The 12,158-nt window shown below is 48.2% G+C and overlaps 3 protein-coding genes across 3 annotated transcripts; 1 reads left to right on the top strand and 2 right to left on the bottom strand.

Annotated features, from left to right (window-relative positions):
• Positions 1-25: 25 nt before the first annotated feature.
• On the bottom strand, positions 26-1,980 carry LOC132260566 (eukaryotic translation initiation factor 3 subunit L). The gene is made up of 2 exons (XM_059758776.1): positions 1,850-1,980; positions 26-1,701 (listed from the first exon to the last, which is right to left on the bottom strand). Exons 1-2 carry the CDS (start codon positions 1,874-1,876, stop codon positions 103-105), a joined length of 1,626 nt encoding a protein of 541 aa, XP_059614759.1. The 5' UTR covers positions 1,877-1,980; the 3' UTR covers positions 26-102.
• Positions 1,981-3,365: 1,385 nt separating this feature from the next.
• LOC132260565 (heat shock protein 83) lies at positions 3,366-6,291 on the bottom strand. Its single transcript, XM_059758775.1, has 3 exons — positions 6,133-6,291; positions 5,751-5,882; positions 3,366-5,671 (listed from the first exon to the last, which is right to left on the bottom strand). The coding sequence occupies exons 2-3, from the start codon at positions 5,880-5,882 to the stop codon at positions 3,626-3,628; spliced, it is 2,178 nt and encodes a 725-aa protein (XP_059614758.1). The 5' UTR covers positions 6,133-6,291; the 3' UTR covers positions 3,366-3,625.
• Positions 6,292-7,090: 799 nt separating this feature from the next.
• Positions 7,091-11,836, top strand: LOC132259454 (multiple inositol polyphosphate phosphatase 1-like). The gene is made up of 4 exons (XM_059757093.1): positions 7,091-7,242; positions 10,043-10,326; positions 10,412-10,648; positions 10,713-11,836. Exons 2-4 carry the CDS (start codon positions 10,048-10,050, stop codon positions 11,631-11,633), a joined length of 1,437 nt encoding a protein of 478 aa, XP_059613076.1. The 5' UTR covers positions 7,091-7,242; positions 10,043-10,047; the 3' UTR covers positions 11,634-11,836.
• The last annotated feature ends 322 nt before the right edge of the window (positions 11,837-12,158 follow it).

The raw sequence follows: 12,158 nt of genomic DNA, 5'->3' as shown, positions 1-12,158 counted from the left end.
GAAAATCAAGCCAAATCAAACACACTTTTCCTGTGGCGAAATACAAGCCTATATTATTCATTCAATACAAATCATCCACAATTCCCACGAGAAATTCGCTCTCTAGATCTTGATCAGGTGAAGTCTCCTGTTGAGATCCTCGAACTTGAGGATCTTGCGGATGAAGAAGTCTCCATAGCGATGAGCCACCTTCGTGTCTGCGATGTGAATCATGTCGTTATCGATGAAGAAGTCCAACTCAGAGCCGGACTTGAATTTCCCATCCAATCCGCTGCTGCCCTTTGTCCACACGATGTTCTTCATCTTGTGCTTGAAGCAGAGCAGGTGAATGAGCAGATTGGCGATCTTCCTCTCCTCGGGATCGTGACCATTCTGGTCCATGAAGGAGGCGAGTTTGGCCAGCGGCAGCGTGGTGTAGAGCTTCAGATAGGAGCGAATCGTGGGCAGTTCCTGTTGCTGACGCACTTCATCCATGAACACCTCAATCTGATGCTCCATTGGGTCCTTCACGTAGTCCTCCATGGGCGCATCCGGTGGCGGCGGGCAGGGCGACACGAACTTCGGGCAGGCGAAGGTGTAGAAGTTCTTGAACACCTCCAGATCGCCGCACTGCATCTTGTACATGTTGTCGTGGTAGTTCTTCTCGCGCAACACTTGCTGGATGGACTCGTCGATGCATTGGGGATGCAGGACGAGACAGATGGCCAGCAGATGGTACATCTGGTCCGTCTGCTTGTTGATCTGGTCGTTCTGGTAGCTGCGCGAGCTGTACAGCTGCTTCGTGCGCTGAATGTACAGCAGAATGGAGCAGAAAGTGCGGATGGCGTCCGAGTAGCGACGCATCATCATGTAGGCGAAGCCCACGTAGTAGGACGTGCTGATCTGGCACGCCGGGATGTGCGAGTACTGCGACTTCTTGTGGATCTCAATCGGCTCCAGCACCTTGATGGCCTGATAGTAGTCGCCCAGCAGCGAGTGCACGCGCAGCAGACCCACGAGACTGAAGTAGCCCAGCATCTTGTAGAACGAGTGGCGGCCGAACTCGCCGGCCACGGACTCCGGATCGCCGCCGGCGGCCGAGACTTCCAGCTGCGCCTTGATGTTGGACATGTCCACCAGCGAGTGCAGCACATTGAGGATGCACAGGATGTTCCACACCTTGCTGTTGTTGTTCAGCAGCTGATCCATCTCCTCCTCGCTCTTGTCCGTCAGCCGGGCGCGATACTGAGCAAAGTTCTGGAACTGATACACGAACTCATCCACCAACTCCCACAGCCAGATGTCCGGCAGCTCGAGAGACACCGGCGAGGCGGAGGAGAGGATGAGGTTGAAGAAGTCACAGTAGTTGAGGAAGGAGCTCACGCGCTGGTCCAGAGACGGTCCGCCGGGGATGCGCGCGTGGATGTGGCGATAGTAGAGCTCCTTGTACAGAATCATGAACACCTGATCGTCCTCCACGATGCTGGCCACCTCGTGCTCATCCGGCCAGGCGCGCTTGTCGAAGTGCTGCTCACTCAGCTTCGGGAAAGTCGTCTCGTACATGTTCTGGATGTCATAAATCACGCCCTCGTTGATGGCATCGCGGAAGTACTGCAGGAACTTCTTCACCATGTCCGGCATCTTCGACGTGAAGTAGTTCCTTTCGTACTCCATGTCCAGGTGCGGATCACCCGTGTGAGCGTCGTACTCGTAGATGTAGTCCTGGAAAGCGAAAACACAGGCATGTGAGACTCCGCACACGTCGAACTGCGCCCCGTTTGAGGTTAGATTCATCGACGTGGAATATTCTCGGAAAACCCCGTGAACTATTCAATTTTCCAGCAATTCCACACTTGCAAAACCTTCTCACCTCATTATACTCCTCGTTGGCGTACATCTTGCAGCGGTATTTTAGCTATTTTCACTGATTTTCGCAGAGAAATGTGAACACGAACGCACTGAAAATACAATACGCGTGAAGTTGGAAGGCGACAATGTCGGTAATGCAGAGCACGGAAATGTTTAAGAGGAAAAGTGTGTAAAAACTTCAGTCTATTTTGCGCTCTTCAATCTCAAAATACTTTCCTTGATTTTCTCTCATTTTTTTCTCAAATCCTGTGAAATAAAAGACTGGTTCTTATTCCTGCGATATCTAAGTAAATTTCACCAACAATCAACACTGCTATAATAGTAGTAATGCTTCATTTTCAAGCGCAAATTCAATATGTTTGATATCTAACCTCAATTTGCAGGTGTTTCGGGATGGAATCTCCGGAGAAGAATGACTTTGTCCCAGCTTCTGGATCTCTAAGCGAGGTACTACGTCCGAGGGACGAGGATGAGTCTCCATTCAATGATTCACGGGGCATCGAGATTGAAAGGATTAGAGCGATCCTGCGGAATGATGACGCTTCTCCAACGGAAGACAATCCAGGCAATCTTTCATACCTCCTGGAGCTCTCAAACACGGATAATAGAACGCCGGAAGGAAGTGAAAATGTGTCTCCTGATGAGCCAGTAGAACTCGCAATGCCAGAAGGACCAGAAGCGTCAACTGAGAGCATTTCTTTGCCGACAAATGAGAAGGAAGCGATTGATTCTGATGATCATGAGACTGCTGAGACTGTTACAACGCCTCCAGAGGCTGAGCAGGAAGTGAGCCCTGACATACTGTCTGCGGGACAAAATGAGACGGCCAAGAGTAGTTCTCCTGGTCCTGAGAGTGCTGTGACGCCTGAAGAGGAAGCTCAGGAAGAATTAAGTGCTTATTTACAAAGTCCAGAACGTCCTGAACCAGAAGACGAGCTTACAAGAGATCTTCTTGAAAATGCAGAGGATTCGTCACAGTTTCAGGAGGTTCAGCAGGCTCAGGAGCGAGGAGAAGACCCCCAAGAAGGCTGCAGTCAAGTCGAGGAGAGTGCTGATGAGTCCGGCAACTACATTCCTGTGGAGGAGTACATGAAGGAGTGGAAGAGGAAGAACCTTCCCGGAGAATACTCCAGTATTCAGCACATTAAGAAAGAGCTGCTGATGCTGGCCAAGTGCTTGAGACTGAAGCAAGGATCAAAATTCAAGCCAGAAGTGGTCTTCAAGGGACTCCTTCCGGAATATCCTGCGCCGCCAGGATACCTTGAGAAGCGCATCCGGATGTATTTACAGCAGACCAACAGAACCCTGAAGCCTCCGACAGTGAAGCAGGAAGAGGAGAGTTTCTCCAGCTCCTCCGACACCAATTCGACTGTGATCTTCAGATCGCTGTCCAGAGGCAGCAACAGCGCCTTCTATGCCGCCCAGTGTGGCTCTCCCTTGGCCGAGGAGAGCGAGGATGAATTCATGTCTTGCGATTCAAGCCAAGTCAGTCCCAAGGACCAATAAAAGACACTCTCTTCAGTCCGATTAATTCATTTATTTCTCTTGTTCTTTTGGTATCCTTTTTTCTTTATCTCATTCAATTCGATATCTTCAATGAAAAAAAAGATTTCTAAGCCTACACATTTAAGAGCAATACTTAAAACAAAGTGAGACGCGCGTGGGAATGAAGTTTCTTGCAAAGTTAATCCAAGAGTAAAACCACCAAGTGAAGGAATCCACTACAACGCAGCTCACACTGAGACTCGGTGGAATGAGAGTGACTGGCGTGTGGGATTTAGTCCACTTCCTCCATGTGCGAGGCATCGTCGGTGTCATCGACGAGTGGCGGGGCGTCTCCGGCGCCGCCCTGGGGCTCATCGGCCGCCATCGGCTCATCCTCATCGATGCCCAGGCCCAGCTTGATCATCCTGTAGATGCGGCTGGCGTGCACTTGGGGCTCATCCAGGGTGAAGCCGGAGGAGAGGAGGGAAGTCTCGTACAGCAGGATCACCAGATCCTTCACAGACTTGTCATTCTTGTCAGCGTCCGCCTTCTGACGCAGCGTCTCCACGATGGGATGATCGGGATTGATCTCGAGGTGCTTCTTGCCCGCCATGTAGCCCATGGTTGAGGCGTCGCGCAGCGTCTGCGCCTTCATGATCCTCTCCATGTTGGCACTCCAGCCGAACTGTGACGTGACAATGCAGCAGGGCGAGTCCACCAGGCGATTGGACACCACCACCTTCTCCACCTTGTTGTCCAGCACAGACTTCATCACCTTGCACAGATTCTCATACTTGGCCTTGTCCTCCTCGCGCTTCTTCTTCTCCTCCTCATCCTCGGGCAGCTCCAGGCCCTCCTTGGTCACGCACACCAGCTGCTTGCCCTGGTACTCCTTCAGCTGCTGGATCACGTACTCATCGATGGGCTCCGTCATGTACACCACCTCGAAGCCGCGCTTCTTCACGCGCTCCACGAACGCCGAGTTGCTCACCTGCTCCTTATTCTCGCCCGTGATGAAGTAGATGTGCTTCTGGTTGTTCTTCATGCGACTCACATAATCGGCCAGCGAGCAGTACTCATCCCCAGATGCGGACGTGTGGAAGCGCAGCAGATCAGCCAAGCGGCTGCGATTTTGCGAATCCTCGTGCACGCCAAGCTTGAGATTCTTATTGAATTGCGAGTAGAACTTCTTGTAGCCCTCCTTGTCCTCGGCCAACTCCTCAAACAGCTCCAGGCACTTCTTCACCAGATTCTTCCGGATCACCTTGAGGATCTTGTTCTGCTGCAGCATCTCACGCGAGATGTTCAGCGGCAGATCCTCCGAATCCACCACACCCTTGATGAAGTTCAGATAGTCAGGAATGAGATCCTCGCAGTTATCCATGATGAAGACGCGGCGCACGTACAGCTTGATGTTGTTCTTCTTCTTCTTGGCCTCAAAGAGGTCAAATGGCACGCGACGCGGCACAAACAGCAGCGCCCTGAACTCCAGCTGACCCTCCACGGAGAAGTGCTTCACGGCCAAGTGATCCTCCCAGTCGTTCGTCAGCGACTTGTAGAACTCGCCGTACTCCTCCTGGCTGATGTCATCGGCATTCCTCGTCCAGATGGGCTTCGTCTTGTTCAGCTCCTCATCTTCCGTGTACTTCACCTTGATGGTCTTCTTCTTTTTCTTCTTATCCTTGCCCTCCTCATCGTCATCCTCCACGTCCTCCAGCTTCGGCTCGTCGCCCTCCTTCTTCTCCTCCTCCGTCGTCTCGCCCTCCTTCTTCTCGCCCTCCTTCTCTTCCTCCGCCTCATCGTCGCTCACCTCCTTGTCGCGCTCCTTCTCCACCACCATCTTGATGGGATAGCCAATGAACTGCGAGTGCTTCGTCACGATGCCCTTGATCTTGGACTCCTCCAGGAACTCCGTCTGGTCCTCCTTGATGTGCAGCACGATCTTCGTGCCGCGCCCCAGAGGCTCACCAGACGTGTCGGCGCTCACGGTGAACGAGCCGCCGGCGGACGATTCCCACACGTACTGCTCATCGTCGTTGCTCCTGGACGTGACAGTCACGCGGTCGGCCACGAGGTAGGCCGAGTAGAAGCCCACGCCGAACTGACCAATCATGCTGATGTCAGCTCCAGCCTGCAGAGCCTCCATGAAGGCCTTCGTGCCGGACTTGGCGATGGTTCCCAGGTTGTTCACCAGATCCGCCTTGGTCATGCCGATGCCAGTGTCGATGATGGTCAGAGTGCCGGCCGTCTTGTTGGGGATGATCTTGATGTACAGCTCCTTGCCGCTGTCCAGCTTCGACGGATCGGTCAACGACTCGTAGCGAATCTTGTCCAGAGCCTGCAAACAGACAACAAAGCCACCTTGTTAGCCAAGACACTCCTTTTTGACTCCGCCACAGAAAAGCAGCCAAACTTACATCAGACGAATTGGAGATCAACTCTCGCAGGAAGATTTCCTTGTTGGAGTAGAACGTGTTGATGATCAGGGACATGAGCTGAGCAATCTCAGCCTGGAAGGCGAAGGTTTCGACCTCATTTTGCGCCGTCATCTGCAAAGGAACATTCCAGAACATCAGCCATGCGGTCGCCCAAGCAACCCACGCCAAACCACTTTCCCACCGGAACAGACGCTCTCCCGCCCCACATTTTCGCGAAAGAAATGGCTCAGAAGGAAGGCAGCATAGATTCTCAATCAAGAAATTATTATGCCAAAATGCATTCATCACGTTTTTTCCCGAAATTCAACTCCCAAAAGGACTCTCTTCACCCCAAAATCACGAGAAAAGCCACTCAACTCACCTTGATTCTTCTTAGAATTCCTTCAACAATTCAATGAATAAGCACTTCTTCTCAGAATGGATCCTTCTAGAAAAGTCCTCTTTCACTGCGGGGAAATCAGCAGAGTGACCTCTTCAACTGCTTCTATTGAACTATGCGCGAGGCCGGCGCAACACGCGCCTTTATAGCCTCAAGTGGTGAGTTTCTCAGAACATTCGAGAATGTTCGAGAAACTTCTGGAAGCCACTGCGACAACTTCCGCCGGCATTAGCGGCGTTTTTCCCTCAACACTCCTAGACAACTGTATCTGAGATACACAAAAAGCGAAAGGATAATTCATTAAATGAATTATCCTGCAAAATAGAAAGCGATTGAGGAGGGTTTATTGCTCAAATTGACACGAAATGATTAACGTCGTGAACAGCATGGTTCCGCTTTCTGGAAAATTCAACTCAAATGGTGAATAAGCAAAAACAATGCGTTAGCGTTGCAATATTTCACGAAATTTATCCTGAAGGAGCGAAACTTTGCGAAATGTGATAATGTGAATCATATGAATAAATTCTTGGTCGATAATTGTATTCTGAATTTGAGAAAATAATTATTAATTCCATGCAGTCCATTTGATAATGGTAAAAACAGGATAAACCCGATCAATGGTTGCTGATCAAAATGTAGTCAAAATGCTGTGTTTTCACCATAAGTGTTCCTTTCGGCGTGAGGTATTTATTTATTTTTCATTCTACTCATCACCTATGATTAATGCAAAGCGCTATAGTGCAAAAAATGGGAAAATAATGAAATTTCACGTGTAAATATAAAATCATTTAGAACACTTATTACTCACTACACAAACCAAGCGTTGAGGTGAATTTCATTCCACCACCCCGTTGGTTAGATGTCGCTGTTGGTCGTATAATAATACTTCCCTCCCGCCACACCAGAGGCACTCGCGACCACGGCGGGCTTTTTACTGCTTCTCCGGTCGGCGTTCCACTCAGTTTCTTGTTTTTCTCCCTCTTCAGTGTTTTGTGGCAGGTTATCGAGGCAGGTTGCATCTTCGTGACTTCACCGCACATTCAATCTCACGATCAAACGGTGCCTCTTCGAGTGTCTCTATCTCTCAACCAGGTAAATTCACTTCTGTCTGCGCCTCAGCATTCTTCTGCTGCTCCTCAGAAGAACACGGGAATGAAGATTCTCTCGACGGCGTCTTGAGTGCGTGAGCAAAGAAGATTGAGCAAAAAAAAAAGACAGGCTTTGTTGTTCACAACAAACTCTCTCTTTAGGTGTGGTCAAAGTGACGATAGGGAAATGTCTTGTTGTGCTTGTTGTTTTTGGGGGAAAAATCCTGCCAACAACCGGACAATCACTCATAATTCTCCCATTGGAATTGTGCGGCAAAGCTTTTCTCTGTTGAATTTGACTGGTGAAAAAGTGAGCAATTGTGGGTGATTTAGGCGGACAAACTGAAGCATCTCTTCTGCCACACACGATCGAGTCAATTTTCAGTGCGATTTTAATGGGATTGAGAATTCGCATGACCCCAAAAAGCGTGAGGAAATTGAGTTGGGGAGAGAAGAAGTGGCTCAGAAGATCAGAAGAGACTGTGACACTGTGCTGAAGAGGGTCAACGAAATGTGCTCAAACGTCGAAGAATTCCTCCCAAGCAATTAAATCAATTATTCAATTTAATTGTCGCGCTTGAACTTCTCGCTTTCTTATTCAATGCGGGACAAAAGGAAGCATTCTTTCGCCTTTTACTCTCGCAGGATAGTGAAAATCTTCTGGGGAATTTCACGCGCATTTTTAGCAGCTTCGCCGCGATAATGATGATGTCACGAGGTGGATCATCGAGAATATTTTATGTAATAGCTCGTGTGCTGGCGCGATTGTTCTTGTGGAGGTGAGAAGCCACCAGAGCTTCTCAAAACACCAAATCCCAACCGAGATTTGCCGATTTGCCTCAGCATGCAATTAAAGGGGGATTTTTGAGGTCTCAATGGCAAGATATGCAGTTAGATAAGTCATAAATAAATCATTTTTTATTACTATTCCGAGGGTTCGAATGCAGTTCATGATCTTTTGTGTGTTTTTCTTTAATATTATTTATAAAATTCAATTAATAAGTGCTCTTGAGATGAGTTTTTTTTTACTTCAAAGCTGTTTCTCCGATTGTGATTGATTTTCTGGGCAATATAGAGAAGATAGAGAATATTTGCATTTGGCAAAAATCCGCACAATATTCAAATTGAAGGCAAATTGCCACAATACAATATGCAAATGTCGCTCGTTGCCATGTAAAACGGCTGTTTTGTTCCCTGTTTTCCGCTCCTTTACTCGCACCTGGTGCGTGGGAGGCTCTCTTGCTGTCTAATAAGCGTGCAATTCGTCAAAATATCCCACAAGTGCAGGTGCTTTTCCTTCCCAAAAAGGGGCAAAATGCGTCTTTGGCTCAGCACGTGAGTGTTTTTCCGAAATTGCTCCCATTTTGGAAGATACAGAAATAAATTGGAACAAATCAAGTAAAACCGACAATTGCGCACGACTTTACAAAATGCCCAAAATGCTAATCAACCTCTTACAGCTAATCACGTTAACTTGAGATGTTTTTAAACACTTTTGTGAGATAATTAAATTACCTTTCATTGGCGTCAATGGCATCGAAGATAAAGAAAATTGATCCAGACAGATATGAAATGTTGGTAAATCTCAAGGGGCAGATATTATGGTCGGAAGGGGTGTAGAGTTTTATGCGAAGTGTTCAAAAATATCGAGTATTTGCATTGCAAAAGCTTCTATTTCAGCTTCTATTTCTGTTTCTATTCTATTTCAACAAAAAGATGCATTTTCTAAATTATTTTACTTGGTAAAATCAATGTTAATTGCTTTTCTAGGTTATGTAATTGAGTTAAGACAGATTATGATCATTAAATAATTCCTTAAAATCATTAAATTTGTGCTAAAGCCTAAAACTGAGAATATTTCTCATTCTCTCGGCAGAATTGAGCATTTGTGTTGAACTAAAGTAATAGAAACGAGCTTAAAAGTCAATCATAACCTCAAAACTGTCATTTCAACCTAGAACAATGTTTCTTTGCTTAGTTATTTCTGCGATTTGTGCTTGAAAATGGCAAATTCAACCTGATCATCTAGTAGAAACATTGAGAAATTCACTCTATTTACTAATTTTCGAGGTTTGGAAGAATTAAAAGTAGTCCATAACCTCACAACTTAATCAGAAGTTTTCTATGCATTTTCCAAAGGCAAAACTAGAAAATTCAGACAGAAAATCCTAGATTCGTTTGTGATAAATTAGAATCGAGTGCAAAAAACAGTTTAAAGAGTCTGAAAAGTGGTGTTAAACATTCTGCACAGATTTAAGGCACATTATCTCCCCCTTGGTAAATCTTGTGTTAAAGTTCTTCCTTGATTTGCACGTGTTTTACACGGTGTGAAAAGAAGAACAACCATAAATTAAAAGTACTCTTGAATCTTGTCAATCGCGTGCAATCGGCGTGCCAAAACCAAACACACCTCCTGGTAGTGTTTTGATATCAAAAGAAAAACCCTTGAGAGACACTTTAGAGCGTCTTGATAAGACGGCATGGAAACTAGAGTTTTGTGTGATAAATTATCCCGTAAAATGCGTAAAATCCAGATATTTGTGTCATTTGTGCTCATGCAATGCGATATTATTGAAAGTGAAACCAAAATGATTCAATTGATCGTGATAAAATCCCCGTTAACACACGTGCGCCCGAGACAATGTATAATTACTGCAGAGAACAGTTGTCGGGACCGCCTTTTGATGAACAAATAGGCAATATTGCTCACTGTTTGATCGAAGGCCTGCAAATTAGCGTGTTTATCGCACATCGAGTGGCACCTGAGAATCGCTCTGAGTCACGCAAGCTCTCTGTGTTCCCAGGCAAGATGAACCTCTGGACGGTGTTCGCCCTCCTGCTGGCCATCCACTGTGGCCAGAGCCTCGCGGCGCAGTGCTGCGAGGAGTATTGCTACGGCACGGACAGCGACAGGGCGCAGGCGAGGCACTACGCCACCAAGACTGCCTATCAGATCATCCGGAGCGGCGACGCCAGTCGCTACTACAGCGTGCCCAACTGCGAGCCCAGGAAGTTCTGGATGCTGAGCCGACATGGAACGCGTCTGCCGAGCGCGAAAGACATGCAGAAGCTGCGAAACTTAATCGACGTGAGTGAATTGCGCGCTTCTCTCTCTCTCTCTCTCTCTCTCTGCCCAGACAATTTTCACACATGATAATTGATCAATTTTCCAGCTCAGAGACCAAATCATTGAGAACTACGAGAAGAGGCGCTCCAAGCCCGACACTGGAGCGCTCTGTGACGCTGACTACCAAACCATCAAGAACTGGCGATGGGACAGCAACTTAACCGGGAACTTCGACAATTACCTCACCGTTCAGGGATGGAATGATCTCAAGTTGCTGGCGCAACACTACCAGAGAATCTTCCCCAATCTCTTGCCCAACATTTACACACAGGACAAGTACTTGGTGAGAATTCTCAGGATTAATTCTTCGTCCATGAGAAGCTCTAATCTGTGAAATTGCCTTGCAGTTCCGCCACACAAACATCCAGAGAACTGAGGCCAGCTTCAGAGCCTTCGTGGAGGGATTGTTCGGTCCTGACGCCTATCAGCACGTCAGTCTGGCTCCCGATGACAACAATGTCCTCCTGAGACCGTACGATCACTGTCCAGCCTGGGAAACTCAAGGCGATGCCATTGACGAGCCCAATTCCGAAGTCAACAAGTTCATTGCCTCGCAGCTCTTCCAGGACACTCTCAGTCAAGTCTCCCAGCGTCTGGGCTTCAAGTTCCAACTGCCCGCCGACCAAGTGGAGCAGATCTGGGACATGTGTCGCTACGAGCAGGCGTGGTTCCTGCAGAGAGTCAGCGCCTGGTGCACGGCCTTCACCAAGTCACACGTGGACGTGTTTGAGTACAAGGAGGATCTCAAGTACTACTACAAGAGCGGCTACGGCTCCTCCCTCAACTCCCAGATCACCTGCGGCCTCGTGTCCGACATGGTGCGCCACTTGGAGAGTGACTCCCAGCCACAGGCGGTGGCTTACTTCGCCCACGATTCCGCCATTCAGCTCTTCATGACGGCGCTGGGCGCCAACAAGGACAGAGACTCCCTCCGGGCGGACAACTATCTGCAGAACGAGCGGCGCACGTGGCGCACCAGCGACATCGCCCCCTTTGGCGCCAATCTCGTGGCCGTGAAGTACGACTGTCCGGAGTCCAATGAGCGCCAGAAGGTGATGTTCTTCCTCAATGAGAAGCCCGTGTCGCTGGACTGGTGTCGCGTGGGTCTGTGCGAGTGGCGAGATGTGCAGCAGATGTACAGTCAGTACACATCGGCGGACTGCTCCAAGACCTTCTGCGGCGGCGGCTCTGGCAATGCCATCAAAGTGTCCTTCGGTCTCTTCACACTCCTCCAAGTGATCATCATCACGCTCAGGGTTTTCCACTAAAGATGCGCACAACTTATTGTGGCTTTTTCTCCCCCCGTGTGGCTTTTCCACGTATGTCTCCAAACTTACACAAGCAAACTTCATAAATTTAGTAAATTAATTGTGACGATATTAGAAGAGATCTTTAGGAAGATATCTTCCCAGTGTCTGTGTAGAGAAAGGGTCAATAGAGGCAGATTCAATTAAAAGATTTTCCAGATAAACTACTGTGACTTGTGCCAAGATTTCAGGTCAGAGCCAGAGACTCTGTCCTGAGCACTGACGCGCCTCGTTGAGGTCATTCCGGGTGAGTGCAATAAGATTGCGGGCTCTTTTCACTCTCTCAACAGTGTCCAGCTTTGTGTGAGCGACTCGACAGTTTTCTCAGACGCTTTGACGAAGCAGTGAAGTTGAAAAAATATGCTAAATTTCACAGAAACACCCACAAAATTGTGTGCAAAAGGGGGAATTTCACACCCTATCGTCCGTGATCCCGATTTGTGACCACGGGAAAAAGGGTTTATGAGCTCAGGTTTAACGACCCCG

This window comes from Phlebotomus argentipes, unplaced genomic scaffold, assembly GCF_947086385.1.
Source record: "Phlebotomus argentipes unplaced genomic scaffold, Phlebotomus argentipes genome assembly scaffold_18, whole genome shotgun sequence".
Lineage (NCBI taxonomy): Eukaryota > Metazoa > Arthropoda > Insecta > Diptera > Psychodidae > Phlebotomus > Phlebotomus argentipes.
Note: the sequence above shows the minus strand (reverse complement) of the source record. Positions and strands in the feature narration are given on the sequence as shown.

What these genes read in the sequence shown, in the direction of transcription:
- LOC132260566 (XM_059758776.1), bottom strand. Translation starts at nt 1,876, where the DNA reads ATGTACGCCAACGAGGAGTATAATGAG. An exon ending in CCAACGAGGAGTATAATGAG is followed by an intron (nt 1,702 to 1,849) that starts GTGAGAAGGTTT and finishes TTCGCTTTCCAG; the next exon opens with GACTACATCTACGAGTACGA.
- LOC132260565 (XM_059758775.1), bottom strand. Translation starts at nt 5,882, where the DNA reads ATGACGGCGCAAAATGAGGTCGAAACCTTCGCCTTCCAGGCTGAGATT. An exon ending in TGATCTCCAATTCGTCTGAT is followed by an intron (nt 5,672 to 5,750) that starts GTAAGTTTGGCT and finishes GTCTGTTTGCAG; the next exon opens with GCTCTGGACAAGATTCGCTA.
- LOC132259454 (XM_059757093.1), top strand. Translation starts at nt 10,048, where the DNA reads ATGAACCTCTGGACGGTGTTCGCCCTCCTGCTGGCCATCCACTGTGGC. An exon ending in AGCTGCGAAACTTAATCGAC is followed by an intron (nt 10,327 to 10,411) that starts GTGAGTGAATTG and finishes TCAATTTTCCAG; the next exon opens with CTCAGAGACCAAATCATTGA. An exon ending in ACACACAGGACAAGTACTTG is followed by an intron (nt 10,649 to 10,712) that starts GTGAGAATTCTC and finishes ATTGCCTTGCAG; the next exon opens with TTCCGCCACACAAACATCCA.